The sequence below is a fragment of the Harpegnathos saltator genome, unplaced genomic scaffold, assembly GCF_003227715.2.
Source record: "Harpegnathos saltator strain DR-91 unplaced genomic scaffold, Hsal_v8.6 scaffold556, whole genome shotgun sequence".
Lineage (NCBI taxonomy): Eukaryota > Metazoa > Arthropoda > Insecta > Hymenoptera > Formicidae > Harpegnathos > Harpegnathos saltator.
The window spans coordinates 395973-411013 of NW_020230378.1; the positions used below are offsets into that span (position 1 = coordinate 395973).

General features: G+C 33.8%; 2 protein-coding genes across 4 annotated transcripts in view; one reads left to right on the forward strand and one right to left on the reverse strand.

Annotated features, from left to right (window-relative positions):
* Positions 1–6919, forward strand: part of C3G (C3G guanyl-nucleotide exchange factor) — a 310905-nt gene extending 303986 nt beyond the window's left edge. For 2 of the 3 annotated variants that reach the window (XM_025303550.1, XM_025303551.1), the window contains exons 11-17: positions 2454–2721; positions 2831–3086; positions 3202–3216; positions 3694–3868; positions 3958–4602; positions 4695–4826; positions 5161–6919. In XM_025303550.1, the coding sequence (XP_025159335.1) occupies positions 2454–2721; positions 2831–3086; positions 3202–3216; positions 3694–3868; positions 3958–4602; positions 4695–4826; positions 5161–5299 (1630 nt within the window). In that variant the 3' untranslated portion in view covers positions 5300–6919. The remainder of the gene's footprint in view (positions 1–2453; positions 2722–2830; positions 3087–3201; positions 3217–3693; positions 3869–3957; positions 4603–4694; positions 4827–5160) is intronic. The other variant, XM_025303549.1, reaches the window with a different exon arrangement.
* A 5444-nt stretch (positions 6920–12363) lies between these two features.
* ND-ASHI (NADH:ubiquinone oxidoreductase subunit ASHI) lies at positions 12364–14688 on the reverse strand. Its single transcript, XM_011154140.3, has 4 exons — positions 14502–14688; positions 14028–14236; positions 13794–13952; positions 12364–12507 (listed from the first exon to the last, which is right to left on the reverse strand). Exons 1-4 carry the CDS (start codon positions 14599–14601, stop codon positions 12439–12441), a joined length of 537 nt encoding a protein of 178 aa, XP_011152442.1. The 5' UTR covers positions 14602–14688; the 3' UTR covers positions 12364–12438.
* Positions 14689–15041: the final 353 nt, after the last annotated feature.

Sequence of the window (15041 nt, forward strand, 5' to 3'; positions counted from 1 at the left end):
GTCACTTTGACAGTTAAAGACGAACTGACTGGAGCTATCTTTGCATTAAATTTATCAAGTTTTGACAATAATTTGGATCTAACGATAAATTGGCTCAGACTTGATGCACGTGACTTTTAAGTGCATCTTTAACTCTGATTTTGCCAGCTACCCATGATTATTTTTCACTTTCTAGAATGAATGCTGAAGAATATATACCAATTTTGCAAGAAGTATTAATTATCAAGAAATCACTGCCGGCTAGTGTACACATTGACTCGATATTTTTTAGAAAAATTAAAATTTGTTCACAAAAAAGTGTTATATTGTTTATTATCAAAATAAACTTCATCATCGACGAAGTAATAACTAGAAATGATTGATCTTATGGGATTTAGTAGATAATAGAAGGAATTTAGTAGTAGTAATAAAAAATTTTGCTGTTTAATAACTTCCTATTGATAAATTTATCGGTAAACTTGTGCCAAATTAACGTAGATGATAATTGCAGTAAAGCAGTTCATAAAAATATTTGATATGTTGAATATGAGTGTAAAAGTTTGTGCCTAATTCCTCAATAAAAATAATTTGACAATTTAGCATACGAAAGTCTTTATCCAATCGAATAAATATTTTCCATCATTTTCTCTAATGTTTTTTCAACGTTCCGACAATATACGGATATCACGATCACAGAATATGCATAGTTTCTCATCAAAGAAGTTCGAAACGTAGCACGTCATGCTTTGTCAAATGAGAATTTCTGTTCATTTGAAAGCAAAAACTGGTTTGCATTTCCAGAAATTTAATGGAAATGCGAAAGAATAATATCTTTTAAAATTCTTTGCCGTTGGTACAATAATTCCGATAAATACTGTCGGCTACTAGTTAGTTCATTTAGAAACAGCAAACCAAGAAAAATATTCGATTTTTATCAAAGATTTCGTCTTTCACTACGTGAGACTTCCTGTTTCAGCGTAGATCCAGAAAAAGCTTAAAGACCTGAACTGAAATCTTTTATTGCATCTTCCGCGCTCTCCTAATATTGTACTATCAGATTGTCATTTGTTCATATCGTTACAATAACAAGTTAACTGACCTCAATTCTTTCTTTCTAGTTCATTTATATATTAGGTATTATTGTATAGGATTAATTTTTCATTGCTAGTTTTTAGTCGATCCAAAAACGTATCCTCGTTTAATTAGCTAAACAAGGAATTAGCTGCAGAAACTCGATCAATTTTGTTGTCTTCAGTAAACACATGTGGCACCCAGCCATCGGGTTTTAGATTGTGTTTAATCTTCTCTAAACGCCAAAGTACAGTCAATCTATTAATGTTTCATTCCTCAGTAATTTTTTTTGTTAAAACATTATGTAAATTGATATTTCATTATATACACTGAATATCCACATATTTATATCGAATAACTAATAATATCACTCTTCTTCAATTGGCTCGGGGGACCCTTTTGTCTTTACAAAAATTTGCCCAGGGCTGAAAGTCTTTGATATCTTGCTAGTATTTCTATTATTTTCAATATCTTACATTATCTTTCAATTGCTAAATTCTTTCTCAAGACTACTCGAGATAGAAACTAGGCGGTTCTATCTCGATCGAGAATCGATGAAGTTATTTATACAATTTCTAATATTCAAAATTTCTTCAAGAGAGAATGGGAAAATATCTGACGAGTGACGTAACGGTCGAAACAGATGGTAATCTGAAAGGGGCAAGTCTGACGAATAAATAAGTCACGTGAAGGAGATCTTTACAGCCTAGATTAAAACTGATCTTGGTTCCTTTTATTATATATCCTAACGATCATGCATTCAAATGACTTTACATTTCCCTTGTTTAGTAATAGGTTTCTTACTCTGATTCATTGCTCAATTGTTAGTAATTGCATTTCAACAATTTCAGCAGTATCTTTTTCTATTAAAAAGCAAAAAAATATATATCGGATATTCATATTGTTGATGATTATTATTTATTAACTTTCTGTATATTAATTTTGCATATTCGCTCATCATATAAAACATTTTGCATATTCATTATTAATGGAACTTCAAAACTGCAAAAACGTAATAAAATATCCACCCTTTAGAATCATTTAAACGATATTTAAATGATTCTAAAGGGTGTCAAATAATATTTAAGAGATGTTGTTTTAGAGATTATATTTCTCAATCAATTTTATATAATTTTAAATTATATGTAGAAACATGTAAAATTAAAAGCACCGAATTAATTTGCACATCTAATAACAATTACAATACCTTGTTTGAATGGCACATTAGGAAAACATGATTTACTACACAGCTCACGTAAAAATTGCCAAGAATAAGTCTTGTGTGAACACTCAATTACTTATAAATATCTTTAATATATTTTTATTGGATATTTTTAATATTTAACATCGTGTAGAAAAAATGTACGTTAAGAGACCGTCAAAAATTGCATTTCCTTTTTTAGTATCTCTATAACCACAGCACCGACTTTAGTAGAGGCAACAAATAATTCTAGTCTGCCCCCGGCATTACCACCAAAGAGATCTCGTTCCACTAAATCAAACGCTACACCGCCACCGATATCGCCAAAACCTACCATCAGTATGCAGAGTATCCATAACTCGGAACCACTTGTCGCGTCGACACCTCTGAAAGTAGCAGAAGAGCCCATTCACGCTCATGAAAAGAAAGACGTTGCACCTTCCACTCCGGTGAAACTGGTAAACATAAATGTAATAATTTTATTACTACGTTATATTAATTTTATTACTACGTTATACCCATGTGACATTCATGTTAGTAGCAGGGCACATATGTGTGACGCGATCATTTTTATTTCAGAATAACAATGTTATCATGGATACGGTATTACCGTCTTCTAGACCTGCTAGTAATGCTCTTTCTTCGATATCAGTTGATGAAAATACTCTTGAACTAAGAGATATCGATCAGGATGATAGTATTTTGGATGAATTAGATATTAGCAAATACTTGGTATTCAAAAAGGCGGATGAAGAGGGCCCGGATATACGCGGTGGACATCCAGATGCATTATTAATACATGCCACAAAAGCTAATAAACATGGTAATAAGCACGGTATATACTTTCAAATGTTTTAAATACTTAGAATTAATGCAAGTATTGCAATTTAGCACTTGGTAAGTTAAAATGATTTCTTAACATTCTTTTCCTTTTTTCGTGCTGCATACAGATGAAAAAGAATCAGGTCGGTGATACGTTTAATGAACAGTTATATTAACTATTGATCGTCCATTGTTGCGAAAATAACTTGTTACTTTTAAGACATTATAAGTTATTTTTTTTAATAATAAGTTGGTAACAGAGTTGTTTCTTTTTTCGTTAATAATAATGACGCAATAATATATTTTGGGGGACGATAACGGATATAATTGATATTTGAATACATGTTTGGAACACTTGAACATGAGATGATCGGTAGCAAATTATGCAAAAATGCCTTAAAAATTTAATGAAAAAAATAACAAATCATTACTTTTTGAGTATTGGTAATACAGTATTAAGTTATTTTTCAAAACGAAAAACACAATAGTGAAATTTACTTTTTAAAAAACTTTGAAAGCTTTCTCAATCTTGCTAATATTGTTTTCTAATAATTATATTGTCTTGAACTAATAAATATAACATTAGATAAGAAATTTCAAAAACTGTATTCTCTTTGCAGACTTCCTGTACCAAGAGGCATTTTTAACGACGTACAGAACTTTTATGCAGCCCTTAGAGCTAATTCAAAAACTACACAGACGTCATCAACGTTTTTCATGTTCACCCGATGTTGTAAAACAAAGAGCCGCACGTGAGGCATTTTCTTTATTAGTTAGAGTCGTTAGCGATTTGACGTAAGTAAACTTTTATTTATATCCGATTATTCCTACACTGCAGCAACACCTAAATTTTACGCTCCGTGATGCAATTAATTATTTTACAGAATATCCGACCTCGATGATGTTCTTTTACAAACTCTAATGGAATTTGTACAGCAGTTAGTATGTAGTGGAGATCTTACAATGGCCAAAGCGTTGCGAGTGAAGATATTGGAAAAGCATACTGTTAAACAACTGCAAGCAGCACAACCAATTCTATCGTCGCTAAGTGTAACAACAAAGCAAGCTTCCTTGTTGGATTTCAAGAGCGAACAGATTGCGGAGCAGATGACACTGCTCGACGCCGATCTATTTATGAAAATAGAAATCCCGGAAGTGTTGATTTGGGCGCAGGAACAGAATGAGGAAAGAAGTCCGAACCTCACGAGATTTACCGAGCACTTCAACAAGATGTCGTATTGGGCACGTTCCAGGATATTAGAGCACCGGTTGGAAAATGAGGCGAAGGATAGGGAGAAATATGTCGTGAAGTTCATCAAAATAATGAAACACCTTAGAAAGATTAACAATTTTAATAGTTATCTCGCGTTATTGTCCGCACTGGACAGTGCACCTATTAGGAGGCTCGAGTGGCAGAAGCACATTACGGAGGGTCTCAAGGAATACTGCGCTCTGATAGATAGTTCCAGTAGCTTCCGCGCCTATAGGCAAGCTCTAGCGGAAACACAACCACCCTGCATTCCTTATATGTAAGAACACGAATATTTACAATCGATCGTAATTGCGAAATCTCGTGTGTCTGTTCGATTATCAGGAATGTCTTGTTCTTTTCTTTTTCCAGTGGACTTGTATTGCAAGATCTTACGTTTGTGCATATTGGGAATAACGATTTATTACCGGACGGCACTATAAATTTCTCCAAGAGATGGCAACAATTTAATATTGTTGAAAATATGAAAAGATTTAAGAAAGGGTGAGTGGTTATTTGTCGAATTCTTAACCCTTCGCGGCCCTGTCTTGAGTTTACCTCAGCATCGTGTTTCGTTGTAGTCGATTCTAAATATCAATATATTATTCATTAATAGTACATTCAATATAAATATATTATTGCAAATATATTGCTGCGTATTAATTGAATGCTGAATTATTGAGAAATGTGATATTGTCGCGAAGCAAATAGATTCTTACGAATCGACTGAGTTGAGAAGTCAAAAATAATTCGGGCCGCAAAGAGTCAATGTATTTCAACGTTTAATTAACGTTATATATTTATATTATACAGCAAGTACTTATATTATCTTTTACAGCACGTACTCTTTCAAGAAGCATGAACGTATCATAACGTTCTTCAACAACTTTAGCGATTTCCTCTGTGAGGAGGCGATGTGGCAAATTTCCGAAAGCATCAAGCCACGTGGTGGCAAGAAAGCACAGCCGCAAAACTAGAATATACCTAACCCTTTCACTGCCTGCGTCTCGAAATCGAAAGGCTGAAACAGTGAATTAGGATGTTTATATTCGTGTAGGTATATACTCTTTTGCGGAAACAAAATGAAATTCTTCTACAACGCTCTAAGAGCGGTGAAAGGGTTAGCGAGTCTATCCCGTTTCGACAGCCTCTGTGAGGTTGTATATTATTATATTATTAAACCTTATGAAAATTTTAGTAATGCGCAAACATATGTGTGAATTCCATATTTAGCAGATCTAATATAACGTAAAAGCACCATTTTAACTTGAACATAATTATGTTTGTAAGCATCGATTAGATCGAAACGCCAAAACGCGAGTCCACAGGAGGGAAAAACTTTGGTACACTAGGCGAAACTGAATATCTATGCCCCGACACACTTTTAGTAGTCTTTCCGTTTGCTACAAGCCGATATACGTATTTGCTATGAACATATGTAACTTATACTTAACTACAACTGTAACAGTGTTTATCGTAATATTAACGAAAAAAACCCCGGTCTTCAGCTGTTCTAGGTAAAAAAGAAATTTAAGAACAATTTATTTATTTGCCTTCGCTAGTGAATTGTATAAAGTAGTAAATGTTTTTTCATTTTTAACTTATTTAGATATATGTGAACGTCCATTTCTAGCTTTATGTAGGTAGTGAATTTTCGAGCGTCAACAGGACACTGTTGATTACACAAGGATGAACACCAATTACGTTGATTAATGTAGAGCCATCGTAGTCTCGTTATAGCGCTCTGGAGTGCGCATATCGGGACACATGGTATGACTGAGCGCAGCTGTTACATATACTATTGTATATGATGATAGGAAAGAAAAAACTTGGCGAGATCACATAGGTATTAATTTGCGCTTCGTGAATGATCTTTTCGCTCGATCGGGAGATACATTGTGAAGGTGCAAATTAATGTTAGTAATCACAGTAAAAGCACCCTTTTGTTGGCAACTTGTTAATAGGTATCTGAGCTTTCAGCTTTAAATCGCACACGACTACCTAGTAATTATTAAATATTCTACAGGATGATTCAAAACAACCTTCCATTATTAAAAATATAAAATCCTGATAGAATTCTAAAACAATTTTTCCTCTTGCAAAATTTTGACAAAAGCTTAGATTTTAAATTATTAACAAAAATAGTAGACCTATTGCGGGTCGGGTACGGGAGGTAGACAGGTGCGACGCAACTCACCGTCAGACGTGGACGCTAACGCGGAGTACCCGCAGCAATCAGCTGATCACACTACACATGTTATACACTAGCTACGTTCCAATATTCATTGCCAGCATAAAAATCTGTATTTTCTGTGACGTTAGGTGATTGTTATAACTGGCAAAAATTTTAGAAAACAGCCAGGATTGTACGCGCACACACATGCAAGCACGTTCTCGGTCTCTCCGAGTCTTTCTGTCTCTTTCTCACTCATTCACTCGTATTCATTGCACGACCAATGCGAAGCGGCGGTCGTGCGTGGTGGGGGATGGACCAATGGACATCCCGCGACGATCATATAAATGCGTTGAAACAATCGATGCGTTAATCAATAATCCTGCGGTTATTGGAAGCGTTAACGTCAAGACGATATGGCAGCATACACGAACGAAGAATATTATGACATGCTATTGATACTCGGAGCCTGTCACGGCCAGGTCGCCGCTGCTGTTCGAAGATACGCCGAGCTGTACCCCAACCGAGCAAGACATCCGTCGCACCACGTTACAGATACAAAATACAGATTTTTATGCTGGCAATGAATATTGGAACGTAGCTAGTGTATAACACGTGTAGTGTGATCAGCTGATTGCTGCGGCTACTCCGCGTTAGCGTCCACGTCTGACGGTGAGTTGCGTCGCACCTGTCTACCTCCCGTACCCGACCCGCAATAGGTCTACTATTTTTGTTAATAATTTAAAATCTAATCTTTTGCCAAAATTTTGCAAGAGGAAAAGTTGTTTTAGAATTTTATCAGGATTTTATACTTTTAATAATGGAAGGTTGTTTTGAATCACCCTGTATATTTAATATATTTAATAACGAAAAAAACAAGATTTTCCTTTTTTTAATCTACACATTTTATTTCACTCGGTAACTCATCACAGCGTAGAAAACAATTTCTTCCCCATTGAAATAACTCAATCCGACCTCTCGAAACCATGCACTATCTCTTTCATGATACATTCCGTGGAGTGGAAGAAACGATTGAATCAATTTTGTTCGCTAATGAAAGAATGTACTGTGTCTTCTTGAGAGATTTCTTTTAGACATTGAACGTATTAAGATACCTTTATTCTTAGATATGACAGTGAAAGATGTTGCCATATAATAATAATAATAATAATAATAATAATAATAATAATAATAATGATAATAATGAAATAATATAGCAGTTTGTGCGTGCCTCGTTTTAATGGATGAATCAAGCGAATGAATCCGCCTATTTAACCTTCATTGGTTTATTATTTCAAGATAGAATGCTTCATTTTTGTAATAATAGAGTCTGCAAATTGCTGATTCTCAAACCGCATCATCGGTATGTGCATGCGCACATGTAATATCAAGATTTATAATAATTAGTGATATCTACAGCAACAAAAAAAGGCCTAAGCGTTTAGTTAACGATCAACATCGTTCTAGTACAAAACACGAGTTACGACAACAAACTAAACAAATTAATTGCCAGGATATATAATACATCAAATTTTAAAAAAGTAGTTACAAAGCTGCCATATTACATAAAAAAAAGTTAGGGTCAATAGTTTGAATTCTACAAAATAAACTTTAAACAGATACAGGTTTAGATAGAGAAGAAAAATCAGTGTAGATCTTTTTATCCCTGATATTGATTATGCATTGATAATTAAATAACAAAACGTGTTAAAAGAAGAGAAACTCCCCTCCAAGAGAAAAAAGAAATCAATGTGATATAATGATTGGCTAATCGGTATGCAGTGTATAAATGAAGTTATACATGATGTTACATTCACTTATGCCATTTTTTTTTTCTATTGACGATGTCAATTGCCATTGTTTACGAAATCTTTCTGGGAAAAATAATTAACTATGCGCATAACATACAAACACACACAAATACGATACGCAACATGTATACAGCAGCAATAGTGTGCATATTAGTACTGTTCCTGTATCATATTATAATTGTTCGGTTTACAACCGTATGCTTGAGTGAACGTGAGCATGTGTTCTGTGTTTTTCGTCCTAGTAGCTAACGATCAAATAATTTACTTGACATAGAGATAAGTAAAGATCTATTAACGCTGTAAATAATTTAATTATATGTATTATTTCGTATGAATTTACATGCTTGTATTGTACTTGTATTGTATTGATAATTGTAAATGTAAACACCGCGTTGAGCTAAATAATGTTTAAGTTGAATTAAGAATCATTGTGATGTCGCATTACGTACGTCATGTTCACACGTAGCGCGTGCATGTTTTTCCTCTTTTGTATTGTTTTCATTTAATTGCGAATTAAATAGCAAGCGAGCACACAGTTGATTTGTATTATCCGTTGTCATTTCTTCTTTCGTTTCTCATTTCTGTCACGTCACTTCTTGAAGTAGCTATTTGTAATAATATTTTCGCATGTAGGCTTTTAACTGGTGTCTTTACCTTCCAATATCGATATATACAACTGTTTATATTTTGTATAATATTTTTGGAAATTCTGATGATAGTTGAAAAACCTTCCTATAATACAATTGCACGCATGGGGAATGTGCTATAATTTCTAATAAGCGCGTAAAAAGAGGACTTTCGTTGGTCTATTGACAGAATTTCCTGATCGTATACTACGGAACGAATACATAAGCGTATAAGTTTAAGTACCGTGTTATATGTACCAAAATACGAGTGAGATCATCCATTGAAGGTGCAACGAAGAAATTAGACTCGATTTACCGACTAGATAGGGAATTAAAGTACTTTACAGGATAGGAAAGTTGAGTTAGGGAGATGAAACAATTACACGCTTAACTGCTTTCTTCTTACTACTCGACTGTAATCCAAAGTAGGCGGTATAAAAGTACAGCTTTGTATTTTTCTCTCTCTATTATTTGCTAAATGTCTGAACTTCGAAGGGACAGTCTGTACTTACAATGGACTCTAAAGCAATCGCTGCTAGCTGTAAAGTTGTGCAAGCAAACAATTGAGGAGCACGCGACAGCACGACAGCGCGTGCAATTTGCCGCATATAATCCGACTCCAAGGCGAGGTTTATTTGTATACACACTTTCGCGAGGATCAATCGTACAACATCTACCACATTGTACATATGCATACGTTGTTAATCTAGTCTAACGGTGGAACGAACTATATTGTCAATATTTAAACGTATACACTTCGGCACACCCCTAGGCGAATCGATGCTCCAACAGAAAAGGGAAGAGAGAAAAAAACAAACTAGTTTCTACACCAGATGGGCTTGTATCGAAATTATTTAGCCCCGTTTGCGCATGGGCTTCCTCCTTCGGTCAGACGATGCGTCACGTACGCGTGACCGATATTTAATACAATTGAATCAAATAACTCTCGCCGAATATATGGATTAACATTCTTCTGCGTGTACTGTTAAAACGGGAAGTCATAATAAAAATCGAACCGACATGCGATGTTGCCGTCGCGCGCGCGCGAAAGGGAAAGAGAAAGAGAGAAAAAACGCGAAATTGTTTTACGATTCTTGAGAAATTCCAACTGTGCGATATCTTTTGCGTCGGTTCGAGCGGTTTGAGCTCTTTATTCCTAGACACACAGGCGCGCACATATACAACACATACACACGTACAAATACCGATATAAGTACCAAACAAGTAATAATCGCTATTGATGTGTTACCAATCCTTCGTCGAAAGATATATATATATATGTATATATATATATATATATATATATATATATATATATATATATCACTTTGCATTCATAGATCTCTCACGGTAAGTATTAGAAAGTATCATAAATACGTAAAAGCGCGTATCGATACTTTGTTAACCTACGTCTTGTCGAAATATTTATTATAACAGCGACAAAAGTGACATATCTATAAACTCCACTACTTATAGGGCAATAAATTAAAAGAGAAAAAGAAAAGCAGAAAAAATCGAAAATGAGAGTAAGAAAAATGTATTAAGATGTCGTATTCAAAATATATAATATTTCAACACTCGAAATTTATTTAATTAATATTATGTTATTGTACCGGCACGCAGACCGATCATTCGTCAGATAAATAATGATCAAGGAAAAGAAAAGGGCAAGAGAGAGAGAGAGAGAGAGAGAGAGAGAGAGAGAGAGAGAGAGAGAGAGAGAGGGGGGGGGGGGAAGAGGAAAAAGAAGCAGGAAAATATATTGTAATATATACATATGCGTTTACATACATATATATGCAGCGTATTAAAAAACTAATCACGTACATTTCAAGTGACAGATTACTAATTACGTTGGAAAGCGATTCAGTTAACAATATGAAATTATTTATAATCCGAAATGAATATTTTTTTTTTAATACATATAGTCTGTAGTACGGAAGATACTGATTTAAATTTGTGTATGACATTCTGACGATCATGCGGTCAATAATTAGCAACTCGATCTGGCATAAAGATACAAAAGAAAGTATTACGAGATAAATAATAATTGAGAATTCCTTCTAGACGCTCATATTTGAAATATAAGCAATATATCTCGTTGCATTTAATAAGGAAATTTCCACAGGTTCGTATCGCTTATATTCAACTATTTTATACAATTGTCAACGTAACGATAAAGATATAAACTTTGGAATTTATTAATATACACACTGTGACATAAAATATGAAAGCCAGTTGTAACACAGATCCTATCCTATAATTATTTTCTGATCAACAACATTGTACCTTTATACTTGTGATATCCAATTACACCTATCGAAGTATAAAGAGACGTATCTTATTATTATACAGCGACACATATCTCGTAAATATTGTATATCACCCCAATCCATGCCTTTATCCACCTTTACAGAAGTAGAGGCGTATTGAGGTAATATTCAATATTTACGAGATGTGTCGCATTCATAAGGATTTACAGAATTATCAAACATTGTAATGAAGTATGTAACTCATTAAAAAGAACAAAAACATTCAATTGATTAAGCATATCATTTGTAAATATGTGATATTAATAAGTGTTGTATTCAACGTCTTTAACTACACAATATAACGATAGTTGTGACAAATTTTAACCGATATATGATTATGCTAACGCGTTTTATCATACTATTTATTCTAGAGTTTATCATCATATTTTTCTATCTGTACTTTTAGTATGATCATACATACATGCGCGCGTGCATATATACGTACATCACAATACAAAGGATACAATTTGTATAAAAATCTTTCCATGTCAATCCAGATAACATTCAATCATTACTTGCGAGATATTATTGATATATTTTCTTTCTTTCATTTGTATTATTAATACATTGAGGATTTGTATGCATAACAATTTTGGAATGTTGTTGCTTCTTTTATAATGAATGTATGAAGAAGTGAAATAAAAATATGTTAGTCGATGGTATTTCTCCATAATATTATAAACATAAGCCAAAAATTTACTACACATCCCAAAGATTTATACAATGCAAATGGGGAAAATCAGTGCAACACTAATCATATGCCATTTTAATAGTTTGCATGTGATATCATTGAATACATATTGTTGCTTAAAATAATTTTAGTAAAAAAAATTCAAGTTTTTATTCATTACAAAAAGCATTAAGTTATTTTATGTTATATCCCAATTAAGAATTATAGAATTATCAATGTCAAATTAGCAAGGAATATTAGTCTCAATTTATTTTTATTTTTAATTTATTTATGGTAGTACATTTACCTGAGCACAGTTTATTACTCTTTAGAAAGTATATATTAAAAATCAACATAAACAAAAATAGAAATATAGATTATAACTTATATTAAGGAAAAGTCTAAAAATGTTATACTATAAAAATATTACAATAAATAGACATGTTATATAGTAGACTAATACTATGTATTTATATGTTACAATAACTTGATACACAGAGATATATCTCTTTGACACAAGTTTGTTATATCTTTTTTTCTGCTGATTCAAATGTATAATATGCCTTACCTCTATATGGATATTGCTTTTCCATCTGAAACATATATTAATTAAATATTGAAACATGTAATTGAACAAATTATGAATTTAAACTATATTTTATATTGGATAATTATACAGAATACCTCCCTCACCTCCAATATCGACGAAAAAATATTTAATCGACGCGTTTTTGCAAGAGAAACAACTTTTCTATTTGAAAAAATCCATATAGCCAAACCTGCGCGAACAAATTTCGAACAAAGCCTGCTGTCATAGTTTGATGGCAAATAGTCAACAAATCTAATGCAGAATCTGTTATATCAATTATGCCGCCAATCTGCGGTCAAATATACGCCAGATCCTGTTGTCAGATATTTGACGGCATATTTGTAGCAGAAACCGCGCAAGACTTACAATAATTTGACGGCAGATTGGTGGCAGAAACTGAGCAAACTCTACGCGCAAACTCTACGTGTAGTTTGGCAGCAGGACCTGCGCGGTTTCTGTCGACAATCTGCTCGCACGGCCTGTCACATAGGTCCTGTCGACAAAACACGAGCTTAATGAGGACACAGATGGCTATGGTTTTGATGTGGAGATCTGATCGAAATTGGCGTCAATCTGCGCGCATTCTGTTAGCATTTTGCTTACTGGGAATCGTCGCTCTGCCTTGTGAAGCGAGATGTAAATTGTTAAATTTGATAACAATTTAGTTTAGGAAATCTGTCACGGAGACGAAAGATAAGCAAGATTCCGGATGGGTTTGCAACTTTCCAGGCGCAACGAGGACGGGGTGGGTGCGGGAGGGGAGCCAAAGGACCTCCTTGCACTCCCGTGTGTATGTATGTGTGTGTGTACATATATTTCACACATTTTTATTTATTAAACATATGAATTTGTAGCTCATGTATCAGTGGTTATTAAGAAAAAAAATAATCACTAATACATGAGCTAAAAATTTATATGTTTAATAAATGAAAATGTCTGAAACATATGTGTATATATACACACACACACACTGGGATGCAAGGGGGTCTTCGGCCCCTCTCCCGCACCTACCCCGTCCTCGTTGCGCCTGGAAAGTTGCAAACCCATCCGGAATCTTGCTTATCTTTCGCCTCCGTGACAGATTTCCTAACCTAAATTGTTATCAAATTTAACAATTTATATCTCGCTCCACAAAGCAGAGTGACGATTTTTTCAAATGGAAAAGTTGTTTCTCTTGCAAAAACGCGTCGATTAAATATTTTTTCGTCGATATCGGAGGTGAGGGGGGTATTCTGTATAATTACCTTTATATTGTATTTCATATGTGCATATATATCTATAAAAGCTTACCATAGGTTGAAAGGTGCAATAGTCTTTTGTTCCAAAGAATATTGCTGCAAAAGTACCAAAAACAGTAACACATATTAGCGTTGCAACACCTGAATCAATTCTATTTGTCTGGCCAAAGTTGAAGCGGTCCTCAGTTGTAATATCAAATTGATGGTGCATCTTGTAAACAGATACAGAAATATTTTACGAAACCTCATGAATATAAAATAACATACAAGTTCCTTATAAACTTACTGTTTCATGATAATTCTTCTTAATAGCTGGTAAGTCATAAGGATAATATGGATCTTTAGCAGCTGCTCCTATCATTGGTAAATCTGGATAATCACAATTTGTTGCCAAAGGTTTATAATCCTTTGGATGCAGATGATACTTTTCAGCAATTTTATCATGTGCTTTTTTCGAATATTCGCCTGGTTCCCAAAGGTAATTCCATGATGGTGCTAAAAAATGATAAAACTTATTAAAATATCTTTTCTATATAATTAATGAAGAACATGTACATCATTCAGTTATTTTTCTATTTTATATAAGTTTACATGTAAAGACATATTTATTTGGCAGATCAAGATATAATTGTATTTTATATAAAAGAAACAACTTTATTACTTATGTAATATCTTAAACTTTTATATTACTTAGCGAGATAATTTTATTTCTATAGGAAGTCCATAAGATGATTAAAACAAATATATCGATCGCACTCACGTGTATCATCAGATGCATATCTTGCTACATTGCATAAATATCCTTTATTCCTCAACAACGACTGAGTTGACGACCTACACAATTTTATTATTAGAGCCATTTTCTTTGACACATGTAGGTGGTGTTGGAAATTTATTTCTACAAAATCATGTGCGCATGCGTCACTGAATCTAATTTTGGTCTGTTCTTTTTAGCTGCACTGCTGAACTAGTGCAATAATACCTATATTCATAGTCAGGCCTTATATTTGTGGCTTCCTTAAGCCAGCGGCACACGGTGCTTATTTTCGTGCTGGATTGCTTGCTGGATGAGAATACTGCGTTCTGATTGGTATATTTTCGAAGATGGATGGAAATGTACCAATCAGAATGCAATATTTTCATCCAGCAAGCAATCCAGCACGAAAACAAGCACCGTGTGCCGCTGGCTTTATATCCATCTTTAAATGCTGCACGGATTATTTTATTGGCTATAAACTATCTGAAGATAAACTTAAGGAAGTCTTAAATATAAGGCCTAACTATGAATAGAAAGGAATCT

Coding starts and splice junctions, on each gene's coding strand:
- ND-ASHI (XM_011154140.3), bottom strand. CDS start 14,601: ATGGCTCTAATAATAAAATTGTGTAGGTCGTCAACTCAGTCGTTGTTG. Junction 14,237..14,501: donor ATATGCATCTGATGATACAC/GTGAGTGCGATC, acceptor ATCATTTTTTAG/CACCATCATGGAATTACCTT. Junction 13,953..14,027: donor AGAAGAATTATCATGAAACA/GTAAGTTTATAA, acceptor TCTGTTTACAAG/ATGCACCATCAATTTGATAT.